At 37.4% G+C, this 16,264-nt stretch overlaps 1 protein-coding gene across 4 annotated transcripts in view; it reads left to right on the forward strand.

Annotated features, from left to right (window-relative positions):
• PRUNE2 (prune homolog 2 with BCH domain) overlaps window positions 1-16,264 on the forward strand; it is a 182,521-nt gene that overhangs the window by 54,799 nt on the left and 111,458 nt on the right. For all 4 annotated transcript variants that reach the window (XM_075128716.1, XM_075128717.1, XM_075128718.1 and 1 more), the window contains exons 5-6: window positions 2,111-2,263; window positions 5,676-5,770. In XM_075128716.1, coding sequence (XP_074984817.1) covers window positions 2,111-2,263; window positions 5,676-5,770 — 248 coding nt within the window. The remainder of the gene's footprint in view (window positions 1-2,110; window positions 2,264-5,675; window positions 5,771-16,264) is intronic.

A 16,264-nucleotide genomic window follows, 5' to 3' on the forward strand; every position in this document is an offset into this window, starting at 1 on the left:
TAAATTTGTTAGTCTCTAAGGTGCCACAAGTACTCCTTTTCTTTTTTTGAAGAAAGTTACTATTGAGGATAAAACATTCATCTCCAAAGGTGATGGTTGTAAAGTTTGAGGAAAATCCTTTCAGTGATCAGAGGGTGGAAAACCCCCCACACTTTTCCAGTTTAGAAACATTCAAACTATACTTTTTTGCCAGGACTATGCCAAAAACAACCAAAATTTGAAATCTAAAAGACTTTGACATGCAAATAGTCCTTGAGGAGAGGAGTGTATCTGCTAGGTTGGAAAAATCTTTGCTGCTTCTCAGGGAACTGAAAACCCCCCATAAGGCACTTACCCAACTATGCAGTGTTTTACATTGAAAGGGTAGGGGATTCCACTCATTTTACAGGCTTGTGGTCTAATGAACAGGATACTGGAGTGGGAGTCAGGAGACCTGGATTCAATTCCTAGCTCTGCCGTTAACCTGCTTTGTTAACCTGCGCAGCCTTCCCTACCCGGCCCTCCATACAGTTTCTCAATGCCGATGTGCCTCTCAGGCCAAAAAGTTTGCCCACCCCTGTCCTAGCATAATGGGGCCCTGATCTTGGTTGGGGTCTCTATGAACTACTTTAATATAAATAATAATGCTGAAGCATAAGATTTTATTATTCTTAATTTAGCATGAATAATTGGCAGTGAATGCTTTCTTTGGGCATATTAGCAAATGGGAACAAAGCCTTCTGGAAGTTAAAGGATGACCTTGAATCCTTACCCGGCCAGCAATATTTGTCACATCAAGGCTGGAATCTGGAAGATGGTATGCTCTATGTAATCCTCGGAAAAGACGACAACTCTATTTAGCTCTTGCAACAGGGTGCCAGTTGTGCTGCAATTATTTAATGGACGCTTTTTTAACTTTGAAATTAATGTGTCGTATTTGGCTGAACGTGCTATGCTTTCATCTAAATACATTGGCATGGAGTTATCTAGAGTCGATTACACTGGAATGACTAGTGACTGACTTAAATCATAAGTTTAAAGTTATCCTCAAAGTCCTTTGTGAAGTTGTTACTTGTGTGCTGTATACAAGAAGAGTTTTGTGTTATATGGGTAATAAGAAGGGCCATTAGAAATCCTCAGCATGGAAATAATGGAGTCAATAAATACGATAAAATCAATCATTTGCTTAAAATGCTTAATCTAGATTTGTTTAATTGTGGTGTGGGTGATATTGTGTATGTATTTGTGTACTTATTTCAGGGTTCTGCTGGCTGTATTTTAGCAGTCACACTCTATGTCCATTGATACTGACATCCTGTGTGGGGAAAAAGAGGGAGATCAGCTACCAGGCAGGATGGATTTGTAAACAGGTAGCTCCCGGGAAAAGCAATTACTTGTATTTAAAGAGACGTTCACTTCAAAAAACATCATGCTAATTTTTGGGACCTATCATGAAGTCAGTGGAAATGTTGCTATTGGCTTCCTGGGGCAAGCTTGGGATCGTTACGTTTAAATATAACAAAACCCTATAGAAATAGAAATTATATGATAAATTAAAGTAGCTTTTCCTAATGTGCTAGATTTATCAAAATAACAAATTACCAGTATAGATTTTTAAAGAATTTGATACTTTGGCTGCTTAGAAAATGGGAATTTGGCATGTTAGTTTGTACTGGTCCTTGTAACAAGTATATGAAGGCTATATCTTCACTGCAGAGTAAGCTTGAGTTATCTACACTTGAATTAATGCATCTTGAGTAAGCGTAGCTCTAGTGAGAGTAGCCACACAGGGAAATAACACTTGAGCTACAGAAGAGTGACTGGATTACTTTATGGGGTGATTGTTAGCAGCTGATGCGTTATGCTAAGTCTAGCTGTGACCTACAAATCTATATCCCCTGACAGGCCAGCCAACTCAAATTAAAAAAAGCACCAATACATGCCAGTTAAGGCTCTGTGTGTGCAGAGAGCACTCGAGTTATAACTTGAGTTAACTCTACAGTGAAGACAAGCCCAAAGGAGGAAAGGGCTTTAAAGGGGAAGGGGAAACGGGTACAGTAAGAATTGCAGTTTCTCTAGTACCTTTTCACTGTTGTACAGGAGGAGTTGACTTTGCTGTTTCACATTTCAGGAAGCATTCTCTTCAAATGTATGTCTATGGAACCCGAAAGACTTACAGAACAACAGGAAGAAATACTGTCAATTCTAGAAGAAAAATTTCCAGAGCTGCCTCCTCGAGAAGACATTATCTCTGTTTTCCAGGAGACCCCATTTAAGGCTCAAGGTAATGCAGTTTACTTCCATTCCTCAGGCAGCTTGTCATTTTTGTCATGTGGCTACATCTAGATAGAATGGATCATTATGTGAGATGACAGTAGTTGAAATAAAAAATTAAAAATGTCTTCATTTGTATTAACATATGATGGTTACTTTTAAGTTAAATGACTGACTTAAGGTGGAGCATAGAAGTCTTGTTTCTGTGGACTGTCCATGCTAGCTGCGGTCTAAACCAGATAATTAATACTGTCTAGTATGTATGTGTATATATATATATATATATACACATACATACATACATGCACAATTTAGTGGGCCTCAACACAACATGGTGGGCTATAGCCACTGATCCAGCCATAGGGAGGATGCTCAGCATTAATTCAAGTGTAGATAGCTCAATGCCATCTTGGGGATGGATTTTACTTTCTGAACCTACTTCACCTGCATAGAGCTCAGTTTCTTGGACTCTATGCTGGTGAAATGACTTTAACCCTAAATAAAACTTGAAATAGCAAGAAGTTATTTTAATAATGGAAAAGTATATTTCTTTTTCATTGTCACTCAAATGAGACTGAACCATTTTTACTCCATGCCTCCAAAAACATTCTCTATCTGGGTTTGAAGGTGCTTTTTCCCAGGCTAGCTAGCCTGGCTGGGGTATAGGCTAGCGCTCCTTGGCGCTGCTTCCAGGCAGCTTGGTAATCCACCCACTTTGTAATGAAGACACAGACTAATTCACATGAGCACTGATAGTCCTTCAGTGCTTTCTCTCAGTTCCTGCCATGTGCCCAGGTCGACAGAGAAGTTGTCCCACCATCCAGAAAAACATGGAGGCTGGGAGAAAAAATTCTCTTCCCAGCTGGATTAGAGACTGCAACTTCAATGCAGCCTCCCTGTGAGAAACCAGGTGAAAATAGCTCCAGCTGAACTGGCTGACCTCCCTGATTGCATAAGCTAGGATCTGCCAGTCAAGGGCAAAGGAGAAGAATGTGTGATGTCCACCATATGGCTTGGCTCAAGTGATCTGCCCTAATATTCAGTATCAAACTTGAAATACATTGTAAACAGCAGTGGGATGAAATTTCTGAACGTTGGGCCTGATTTTCCTAAACCTACTTGTTTAAATCAGTAGCAGTGCAATTGAAATCAGTGTAGCTATATTGAAATGAAACTGGTATAATTGAGGGCAGAATCAGTCTCATTGTTCCTTTTCTGTTATTCTCTGTGCTCCAAAATCAAGGTCAAGCAATATACAAAACAAAAGACATATACAAAAAGCTTCTATTAAGAGTTCATGCATATGAACAAAATTCAGTGAAACGTCACTTCATAGATACAATACAGAAGTGAATATAGCTTGATTTCAGTGGTTTCTGCAGCTTGAATAAAGCAGTTGACATGCTTCTAGTACTTCCCAGCTCTGTCATGTACAGCCTCTGTATACACATTAGGAATATCAGTGGCTTTTTTTTGCTGCCATGTCACATTACAAACGCATGTCCAGTTTGCTTTTCATTATTATCCCAAAATCCCTTTAATCATCACTGCTTCCCTAGGACATCTCCCTCTGATTGAGTTAAATTTTTTTGGAGTATTCCTCCCAAATGTATTAGCTTTCTGTTTGCACAGTTGAAATAGACGGAATTTTATTTTTATGTTTCTTGTCCCTTTAGGTGTCTGATGGGTGTTGCCAGTTTAGACCAATGTGCTCTTTAGCTCCTCTTTTAGATCATTAATGAAAATATTAAAATATATTTAAAAGGCCATACTTCCTGTGATCACAAACACTATTCACATTTGCCATTCATGGCCCCAGTTCTACAAAGATTAATAAATGTGCTTAACTTTGCTCATTGTGTGTAGGCCTATTGACTTCAATATATGGAAGTCAGTGGCAAAACTCTCATTGACTTCAATAAGGCCAGGATTTTACCTAACAGGATTACTAACAATACATCAAGTGAAGTCTGCCTGTGTGTCTTTTTAGGATTGGGATCCATGGAGTTTCATGCACAGAGATAAGACCATAGTTGGCTGTTAATGAAACTACACTGTTTAAAAAAAAAAAAATTAGCCACTTTTCTACTACTCTTGGAAGCAGCTTTAGTATGGCCATTGATGCATCATAATTTCAAGTGCCCCTAAACAGGGAGTAGCATACTAGCTACATTGTTGTGTGTTTTATCAATATTGTTTACGATTTTATTACAAATTACATAGTTAGCGTTGCGTATGTTTGTGTGCTCTATGTGCAGGTAGATGGGGATGAGATTCTGAGGTCCTTTGCAAGTCAGATGAACGGTTTGCCTTTATGTATCTAGTTTGTTAGGCAGAAGTGGAACAATTCAACAAAATAGCAGTTCCAGGTTTCATCTAAGAAGCAGTGCTCATTTACAAACCTGAATCCATAGGTTTACTGGTTATTTTGGGCACATTGAAGAGAATAGCTACTCTGCTTATTAAAGACTCTAATGTCTATATATAGTAATTTTTGAAATGAAAATATCAAAGATTTTGACTATACATGAGAACCTGCCAGTTCATCTTGTCAATAGATTGCTGATTGAAGAGAATCTAGCTACTGAATTCGTTGATGAGCAGTTATGATTTATATGGCTGTTTTAGTCATGAGTGGTTATCTGGCTATATTATCTGCACTATCGGTAGGGGTCAATTGACCATGTTCCTATGCATCATGCATTATTTAAATATAGTTTTAGAGAATGTTGCAGCCTCTTAGCTGGACATCTCCCATTACATGAAAGCTATATGGTTAAATGAAATATTTGAAAATTCACAACATTCCTGGCTCCTATATAATAAGAATCCAGATCCCACAATTAAAGAGTCACCCAGTAGATGATGATGATAAACTCTCCTGTGTCATCCATACACACATTAATCTGTACCTGAGGGTTATATTAATCTTTAATCCCACACAGAAACAGCCATTCGTACAATGTTAGTTTAAGGAAGATCAGTGGTAGAATGTAATCTGAAGTTTATATTTACAGTATGTACCTTAATTGCTTCAGCTCTGAATGATTTGTTACAACAATTCTATATTAGTGCCACAAGTTTTATATCCATGATCTAAAGATTAGAGTATGGGCACTCATTGACAAGTTGTATTCGATATGCTTCCAGATCAGAGCCTTTACAACTTCATCGAGGGAAACTGATGAGGATCTTTGTCTTTTAATTCTTTTGAACTTTGTTTACTCTGATATTAAAGTAGTAGTGCAATGCTACGAATATTAATTTAAATAATAAAATAATAGTGTTAATTTTTTGATGTGAGCCCCGAAAAGCCAGAAGAGTTAACATTAAGGCTAAAGTTCTGGTCTTCACTCATCCTTTTGCATTTGACTAGCTCTGAAACTTGTATGTATTGAACAGTTTTTCTGTACCTCAAACAGGTTTAAATATTGAGGAGGCTATGTTGAAGGATCTCAAGGAGCTGTCGGATGGAGAAATTAAAGTAGCAGTTAGCACGGTGTACATGACCCTTGAGGTAAGAGGAAACATAAACAGAATATAGCTGCTAAACAACCAAGCTGCATAAGGTGGCCTGTTCTTTCACATAGATTTTCAGTTACTTGTTTTCTCAAGATAGAGTATGAGCAGATTTTGTCAATGATGTAATACATTTTTATTAATGCTGTAGTTATTTGTGGTCTGACTTTCATTACTATGCATCTGAATATCCTTTCAAATAAAAGTAATTTACCAGTATGCTTTAGAGCAACAACTGCAGAAAATTGCAATGCTTGGATCAGAACCTACCCTTCTGTGCAGTGGGGTTAATAATCTCTCAACTCCTTGAGAAAAGCGTCCCCTTGTTTTTTTACTTTTATACACCTGCTTTGAATGCTGTGAAAACAGTCATGTTGGTCATAAATTATAGACGTTCCAGGGTTGATAAGAAAACCTTCCAATTTGTTAATCAGATGGCTGCTTGTCTCAGGCATTTCCTATGTTAACAGTACTGGTGAAAGTCATTTTTTTGGTTGCTGGTTTTCAGTGTCACACTTCTGAACTGACCCCACTTAAATTGGAGTGCTCTTAGTTAAATGTGTGCATAACTATTAGCTGTTCAGAGTTATGCATATTTTACAAAAAGAAAAGGAGCTGTAGCTCGCGAAAGTTTATGCTGAAATAAATTTGTTAGTCTCTAAGGTGCCACAAGTCCTCCTTTTCTTTTTGCGGATACAGACTAACACTGCGGCTACTCTGAAACCTGGCATATTTTACAGATATTCTTTCCTCTAGTGTATTGTTTTTAATGAATATTGTGCTGATATCACTTTAGAATTAGCTGTTATATGTGTAGAAGTACAGATCAAAATCATTCAGGGCCAGGTTGAGGCTGGCTCTTCACAGGTGTGAGAACGCAAAGGGACACACAAGGAACCTTCTCCTTCCCCGTAAGCCCATGTTCAGGGACTAGCCACAATGTGGGTGGGAAGTGCAGCAACTGAGTATGACTAGTCCTGCAAGTGGCATCAGTCACCTCAGAAGGAGTGGGGTAAGACACGAGCCTAAGGCAGCTGTTACATTTGCTCCTATTTCTCCTGGGGGCTTTTACTATTTTGCAGTCCCTTCATATACCCCATCAGTGTAGGTGGTCGCTTTTAGTCCCAGCCAAGTCCTCACACACTGAGCAGGTGCATATAAAGCACGCCTCATCTAAAAGCATTGTGGTTTGTATTACTGACTCATCTATCTTGTGTTAGCCAAAATGATCCTTTACATACAGATAGGGTAACCAATAGAAGGAGTGAAAAATCGGGAGACTTTTTTTTCCCCAGGAGGATAGCCTCTGTAAAACAAAGCTGCCAATATGGGGACTGTCCCGCTAATTGAACATCTGGTCACCCTACATACAGAGAGCCAATGGCCAAAAATACCCAAGACTGTATTTGTGCTGCATCACCAATTCAAACAAGTAAAAATGAACTTTTTGGCTATCAGTGAATGAGCCCCCTATGTTCCACAAACATTGATTCTCAAACTCTGCAAACTTCATGCCTCGCTGACTATGAGACAAGCAGAAGTTAAGCTGGAGGGGAGGGGGGAACAGATGTTTTATGATTTGGTCATGTTTTATTCTTTCTCCCTTCCCGTATTATTTTAAATAGGCTTCCTGGAAGAAGCCATCATTGCTCTCTTATTGGTAGATGAATGTTGCAAGTAGGTGATGGGGTTCTACCCCATCCCCAGTCACCAAGGACTTGATTTTAAGAGCTCCCACAACTCCACTGAACTCAATAGGAGCTGAGGGTCCTGGGCATCTGTCTTTCTGTTGCCAAGCTTCTTGGGTGCCATGAAGTATGAATTAATCTTTGACCTTTCAATTTTGTGGTCTTCATGCTCTCATTGGATGTCCTTCTGAAATGACACTGTCAGCAAGGGAAGAGCCTAGTGTGTTAATGATGTGAGCCCTTCAAACTTGTCCCTCACTGAGTGATGTTTAGTCAGTTGGAGAAGAACCTGTTAGGACATGTAGGGCATTAAGTGTGCTCAGGTACAGAGTGTTTTGGTATAATATCAAATAACCTAATTTACTGCAGTTATGGCAGTTGAGCAGTACAGAATGGGAGAATCCATGAAACACAGCATTTTGGGGTACAAGAGAGGAATAGTTCCCCTTGAAAATAGAGGTTAGTTTTCATCTTTGAAAACACCACAAGGCCTATGAAAATTCCAGGGATAGCAGTTCCAGCGGCTTAGGTCTGCTGGATCTAGTCTGTAGCTTTGTATTGTTGAATATCATCCTGTTGTGTTTAAAATGTCAGACTTGGATTTTCTTTCCTGACTTATTCAAAACACTTTATAATTGCTCAGAGAAGCATGTTTCGTATCAAGATATCTTCTGTGAAGGGATTTCAAAGCTACATACCTTTAATCATACTAGATATTAATTGTACTGGCTAGTATGTCAAAAAGTTAATGTCTAGCTTACTAAATAAGTGATAGAGTGTCAATAGTGTCAGTGACAGTAATTTACATGCTGGCACAGTAATCAATCAGTTTAAAAAACCACATGTTAGAAAGTTAAGAAATGAACAGTTAAAGGGTCCAGCCACTTTCTCACTGCCATACAATCCTCCATTATCCTCCATCACTCCACCAAACTTGCACGGCCCACTCAGCTTTAACTTTGGCCCCTAAAATTTGCAAAAATATACAAATGTCAAAATAACCAATAACAAGATGGTTGGAATTACATTCTTTGAATAAGAAATGGGATTTTATAATCATCTAATAATTTATTTTAACCATTGTCTATCATTTTGCTAATTTAGGTGAGTGGTACAAATTAGGCTTATAATGAGCTTCAGTATTAAATTAAGATGCTTTTTTTACTTCCTGGAAAGAGTATGTGGAATGCAGCTTCTGTGCTCTTTGCTCTATCCAGATCCAACATCCAGGTAGCACTCACGTAGCTCAGCTGGGAGATGGAGGATCTTTACGTCTACTTTGCACAACTGTATTAAGGCTAGTCACATTCTAGCCCATAATTTGTATCCCTTTCTTCTACTACTTGACCACTGCAATGTTTTTATAGTTCTAAAAGCAGACAAGTTTCAGAACTGGCCTCAGTGAATATATTGTATCACATTTGACTTTAGAATACTTTTGTGCAGGGAACACCAAGATTTGGTTCTTAAGCAGTGAAGTGGTTCACAAGAACATTGTTTGAGGCATAACTAAATGGAACTTTCTAGGGGAAGGAGATTCAGTTGCATATCCACAAAACAATCAATTCTTTCCTTGAGTTAAATGATCTTTAATCACTATCCATCAAGTCACTGATATTACCAGCATTTTTGACTGAAGTTACCTGAAAGTGATTCCTAGAAGTCATTCCTTCTAGTTCTTCTCTTTGCAAAAGAAACATGCTTTAACTGAAGTGGCATTGCTTTAGCCTCTGTGGCTGGAGATTAATTTTTGCGGTTGCTGAGTTACTACACTCTGTTCAAACGCTTCCAAAACTCTGTCTGGCTTACAGTGCTTGACAGAAGCACATAGGACAGTTGTTGGCTTGTAGCAATCTGCAACAGCACCAACAGAGTCAGGGGTGGATTTGCAAAACCATGGTGTACTGCTCTGCCTGCCACATCCCCAGCAAGCAGAACTCTGTAACCCATAATAGGAATAATAATTAACAATAGGCAAAAATCTGAAAACCTGAGTCTTTTACTTCAGGCAAAGTCCTGAAGACATGAGTCTTTACTCTGATAAAACTCATGTTCACCTTCCTGTGGGTTTTGCTTGTATAAATACTTCCGGATTTGCTCTAGTAATAATGATGATAATTCCTACTACTTAGCACTTATGCAGTGCTTTCCATGTTCTAAGTGCTGTACAGATATTAACTAATTAAACATCAATGAGGACATGAGACACTGCTTTTGCTTTGCTTTGCTTTAATGCCGCAGATGTTGCATCTATAATGTGTTTGCTTCTTTAGAAAACTAACAGGGTCAAACTGTTCTTCCAGCCAACAGATACCTAAGAGCATCTTTTGATGAAGAGTTTTCTTAGGCCTTATTATTTGCTTTGGTTTCATGATCTCTCCTGATCTGTTAGGATTTATTGGTTCTGATGGTTACACAGCTGCTGCTGCTGTTGCTTCTAATAGTGATAATAAAGTGATTATATCTACTGCAACCCATCAGGAATAGTGTGTTGTTCACAAACATATGTTTATTGCTGTAGTTGCTATGTGTCATGAAGAATGAAAATGGCACACCTGAAACACTCAGGCTGTGAATGGGTTAAATGCGTATTTAAGAATGATAAAGACTTCTTAAAATCAATCTATCAAGTGACATTGATATTCTAATAAATGAAATAACATACATAGTCTTTCTTATACCCATAAAAAGCATGCTATCTTTTATTATTGGTTTTACAGATCTATAATGAAATTAGAGTCTGTCTTAGCTCCTGTGTTTCTGAGAGGAAGGATGGTTTTGTGGACAGGCACTGGGATGGAACTCAGGATGTTTGAGTTCATATCCCAGCTCTGCCATTGACATCCTGTGCAATCTTGAATAAGTCACTCTGCCTCTGTAAAATGGGGATAATAACACTTCTTTACCTCATAGATGAGTTGTGAAGATAAATTCTGCAATATTTGTGAACTGTTCAGTTATTATGGAGTTAAGACCTGAGTTTTCTATTAAAATATAGATGCTAATATCCCTTGTTAGAGAAAATGTTTGCTAAAATGTTCTTTGGTTTAGGGGAAAGGTAATAGTGGCAATAATTGAATAATTTCTTCAGTTACCAACTAATTCACTATTAGTATCACTAGTCAATATTCACATTGCAGTACCACTGAGAGGCCTGAAAAGTATCAAGGTCTATGGTTCTTGGTGCTATACAAACACATAGGAAGGCACAATCCCTGCTCCAGTATGTTTACAATTTGGGAAGACAAGGGACATATGAGGGGTGTGAGGGGTTGGAATATAATCAAATATATATATTTTATGTATATGTGAGTATATTTATTGCTGTTATTATATTAATAAAGTGTCACATATCCTCACCTGCCCATCATCAATTTGCTGATCTCTTATAGGCATCTTGGCAGAGATGGATCTTGAGGAGTCTTTTAAAGAAATAGAGGGTAGTATTAAAGGAATAGAGGGCTTTATTGATTAATTCAGGGAAAGCATTTCATGCATACAAATAAGGATTTGTGTGAGGAGCTGGATGTACACAGCTTTGCATTTTTCAGATAAAGCTCTTTCTGTTTGGGGTTTTGTAGATTTAAATTACAGTGAAGTTCTAGGTTAAAACAAGAAATGAACAGAACCATATCATACACAAACTGCATCTTATTTACATGCATGGCAGCATTTGTTCAAGACAGTGGCAACAGAGAAGTAACATGGCCCAAGTGGCTGTTGTTTTCATTACTTGTACTGGAAAGTTTCTCCAAGTCATGATGGAGATTATTCATAGGGTATTGTAGCAAAACTGAGTGCATGCACTGCTGTTAATTTCTGTTTTATTATGTTATACCCTGAGAGTATATTTTGCTTGTTCTCTGTTGGAATTCCCTTGAAAATGAGAAGCATCTTCTCAATGTGACTTTCCGGGAAAGTCATTTTTTCCTGAGAGATGAATAATACTTTGTGAATTGAACTTTCCATTTCTCCTCTTTCCTCACAATGCAATATAGTGAACAAGATATGCAACTTTCATGGAACTTTTCTTTATGGTTTCTTATGAAAGCTTGATGACTTTTTTGCTGGAGTCTGTGGTCCAACCGTTTCAATGCTGTGGGCTGGATGCTAGTTTGGACTGGAGGCACCTCCATAGGCCCATTACCAAAATATAATTCCAGAGAGATGACTCTGAGGATCATCATTGCTCACTGGCTACCTCACCAGCTACCTTCACCTTTCTGCTGCTGTAGAGAAGTGCTGCATGTGCCGGAGGGAGACTGACTCTATAAAATGACCTCTTCCACATTGCGTGACCTCCCATGTAGGAGGCCATTTTGTCTCCACATGTAGATTGTGCAGCATTTCACTCACTGCAATACCCTCTATGTTCTGGGTAGCTGAATGCCATAGGAGCGGATGCCATAGGAGTTCTGGGGGCTGGATGGAATTGTCCTGCAGGCCAGGTTCAGCCTGCAGGCTCTCAGTTGGACCACTTAATGATAACACAACTAGCAGTATCTTTAAAGAGAAAAAAAATAACATAAATAGAGATTTCTCAAGGAAACTTAAGGAAGCCAGTTGAAAAATATGGCCAACAGGTATCTGGTCTTGATCAGTATATGTGAGAGAAACTGAATGCTGATTGACTGATGAGATAGTGCTCTATTAAAGTTCTTACATCACATTCCTCACCCTGATATCTGAGCACACTTTATAATTTTGTAAAGTGTTCTTTAGGTAGGGCAATCCCCACATGATAGCGTAGCTGACTCTATACTTCCTGCTGCTGGCCCTCCTGGTCAGGGTGGGGTGTGTCCCAGGAATGGAAGAGGGGGTGGATACAGCACTTTGTGCTCTGCTGATCTTGGGCTGGTGGAACAATTCCCCAAGAGGCTGTTACAGCCAGCATAACTTAGAGCAGCCTGGAGGCTCTTATAAATTTCACTTGGATTTGAAACAGCCCTCAGCTGTCTCAAGGATTGAATAGGGGAAGGACAGAAAGGTGGCATAACATCACGTATGCCTCTCCTCCTTCGATCCTGCTGAACATTGGCCAGACCCAAGGATCAAGCCCTAGATTTTGATCTCCTAACCAGCCCAACTGGTGTCCAAGAGAAGGAAAACTCCTTGGTTAAATTTCAAAATCTTTTTCAAAATAGCATTAGTAGTAGCACAGTGTATACATTTGCAAGTTTTTTCTGGCAGATTTGTATGGTGTTTTGTGTATTATGAAGACAGATTTTTATTTAAGTATTACACATTATACCTATATAAAAACAAGTAACTCTCTCAGCTGTAGCATGGCAGGCATTTTCAAACAACTTTTAAACTAGTTGGGTTACTACATAAATCATAATGTATTTAATTTTATTTGAAGGGTTGAACTTCCATTGTCTGTTTTTGCTGATCACATCACAGACTTGGCAAACTTTTCTTTTCCAGTATAAATATACACATTATGTTTTTGAAATGGTGTCAGATTGGTACATGGATTTGTTTTGGATGCTAAAAAAGCAAGTAAACATGTTAACATTTAATCTTCCAGTAATGGAATTGGAAACAAAATTCTCAGCAACTTACAATGCTGTTCAGAGATATTTTTCTGATGCCTGTTGTGAGAAGTTAGGGTATGTAAAATAAATGATGTATGGAGCTGTAGGAATGCGACTTTTGCAGGCTACCTTATGTCTAAGGAACATTAAACATAGGGTTCTCGTTTAGCAAATAAATAACCATTCATTTCAATGGCTGCATAGTCTGGACTTTTGTGCATATTTTTACAAAGATGAGGCGAGGCCATTAGGGATTTAATATAAAATAAATCGCCAAGGGGTCTTCTTGTAGTCCTAGTCTTTCTGCCACATGGTGTGTTACTAATGTGCATAAATGGGCTTAAATGAATTTGTTATCTGTATTACATTTGCAGTATGTATATATTTATATATTATTTTTTAATTATGTTTAAAAATAAAACATTAAATACATTCTTTGTGTGTGTTGAAAACATTTCATTTGTAAATAAATCAACCTTAATTAAGTTTTTTTTTAAATGTCAGTGTGTGAAATCTGCCTATAGGTAAATATGTGTTTATATATATATATATATAAATAAAATACACACACTCTCTCTCACACACACACACACACACAGCTAAATGTACTTGAATTTTCTATCCCGGAAGTATTCAGAGAGTTAAGTCATTACATTACAAGAATGAATAGTACAGTCAAAGATCCATTAATGAAAATATCATAATTATGCAACTCTACCATTCTGGAGGATGGTACCTATGCTATTGATGCCCCAGGTTGCATGAAGAATCCCGTTTGGAATGAATACAGATTGGTACTAGATGCTGACAGGCTAACCAAGGCATGTGGGTTTTCTTTTGTGGTTGTCTATCCTGCTCTACAAGTGCAGAAGGGAAACAGGTGGGAATGTGTATGGGTCATCCCAGATTGTTTATTTATGACCTTAACTGCTTATTAATTGATTGTAGAAAAGCAAAAAGTGTCATCAGCTATGGTTATAGTGATTATCTCCATCACTTCTAGTCTTTAAATCAGGATTAGATAGCCTTCTACAAAACATACGATAGCCAAGACAGAAGTTATGGGCTTGATGTGGAAATTACTGGGTGAGATATTATGGCTTGTGTTCGGTAGGAGGTGATCATATTTGTGATCATAGGTGATCATATTTGTCCCTTCTAGCCTTAAAATCTATGAATAACATTGACCAGTCTCAGGGCATGTACTAGTAAATTGAAGTCATGTTGAGCTTAAAGATGGTGCATAATATTTTATAAGGTATATTTGCTTATCTTATTCTATAGCTACCACCATTATACACAGTATAAACTGGAAAAACAAAAACAAGATTTGTACTGCTGGTATCATTTAAGAATGTCATTCATAGTCATATTTGGTTTGTTTTCCCCATTTCTTTCCGTAGCAGTTTATGTTTTATGAAGTTCCAGTGACCTGTGCTATATTTTGTTTGGTATCAGATCTAAATCTGTGTCTGGCATATACTGTAATAAAGGGAGTTTTGCCATACTATTTCTTTGCTAGTCAATCTCAGTTTAAAATTCAGATAGCTGGTATGAATTGGCTAAATAAATAAATAAATAAGATATAATCTTATAAGCGTACCCATACATTAGCTTCTTCTAATCTAATTTTCTATAATAGGCAAATATTTTTTATGTTTTTAAATATATCTGTCATTTAACAAAGTTAGTAGGTTTTTCCTTTCATTAGAAGCTTACAAGAATATTTGTTTCTAGCTGTAAAGAAAATAATACTGTTTGTTTATAGAATATGAACTCTTGATTGTATGATGTTGAGCAAGTGTCTCTCTCATACATATATATAGATAACAGAACATCTACAATTTCATTTTGGTGGTAAAGAGAAGGCTCATTATTGGACTTCATTCCTGACTTGTATAAATTTGACTAATTTATCATTTTTGTACCCTTCTTGCTTTTGTCAGTAGCACTTCAGCTCAGCTGTTCATGGGGCATAGACACTGACAGCGGGAGGTGCTATTTTGAGAAATGTTCAGCATAAAAATATGTTCATATGATGTATCATACACTTTTCTTATCCCTAAAGAACTCTACAGCCTGGATATTTAATACAAAAGCAATTTTAATATGTTAAAATACATTGTTTGAACATATTGATTGAGAACCTATTAACAAAAGTTGTTGTAGGTTTAAATTTGATTCCGTACTATGTAGTATTCATTTTGTTTCTTGATATTTTGTGGGTGATCATCTAAGCAGGATGTTAAACTGTTAACCCACCAGTGTTACCAAATACCAAATTTAAATAAAAAAGTAGAGTCACTTTCTTCTATTATAATTTGCTGAAATGTTTGGATATGCGTGTTGTGTAATATAAAATGAAGACAAATACATATGCCATTTATTCTAGTTATAAAAAGTTACAGAACCTCTAACGGAAGTAGAATATTACCAAAAGGAATGGTCTGATTGGTCACTGAAAATTCTAACCCATGATTTCCAACTTTTTATTAAGACCTAATTTACAAAAATCCCCTTACACCATGCAATAGTTATTTACAATAGAGATATTTTGTTGAGGAATAAGGCTCCCCATTCAGCAAAGCAATTAAACATGTACTTACCATGTTCTTAAATCCATCCCTATTTACCAGTGCATGTTCTAAAGTGCTTTGCTGAATCCGATCTTAGATAGATGGCAGTTCACTTGTAATATATACAGTAACCTGAATGGTAACACACTACTTATACACCTTCTGCTAAATTTTAGGGGCCTAATCTGCAATCCATATTCTATTCTTAGACATAGCTACATAGGAATTTCCAAACTGTTCAAACCAATTGTCCTATGTAGGTCAGTGATGTACTCCTAAAATCCAAAGACAACTTTAATTCTGATTTACAGGAAATACTTGTCAATTCTTTCACTAACTAAGGTACTTCTGACTATTTAAAGTTTATAATGCACGTATATATTTCAGGGTTCCCCTCATGCATCCCTGAGAAGGTGCAGGGAGAATTATCTCAACATCTTTTGTTGTCGTTTCTTCTCATCTGCAGCCTCCTGCTTTCAGCCAAAACACTGAAGCACCAGTCAGTAAAAGCTTTCTCTGATGGCATCTTTTCTGTGTTGGCTTCAGTGATGGAGACTCATACATAGTTTTTTCAAAAAATAATGCTGTTTATGAATGATATATTATTTCCTTTTTGGTCCTGAATATTATCCTGTGTATGAGGTAATTATCCCGAGTCAGTTGTGTATTACAATTTGGATCTGTTCACTAG

The sequence above is a fragment of the Caretta caretta genome, chromosome 5, assembly GCF_965140235.1.
Source record: "Caretta caretta isolate rCarCar2 chromosome 5, rCarCar1.hap1, whole genome shotgun sequence".
NCBI classification, from domain to species: Eukaryota; Metazoa; Chordata; order Testudines; family Cheloniidae; genus Caretta; species Caretta caretta.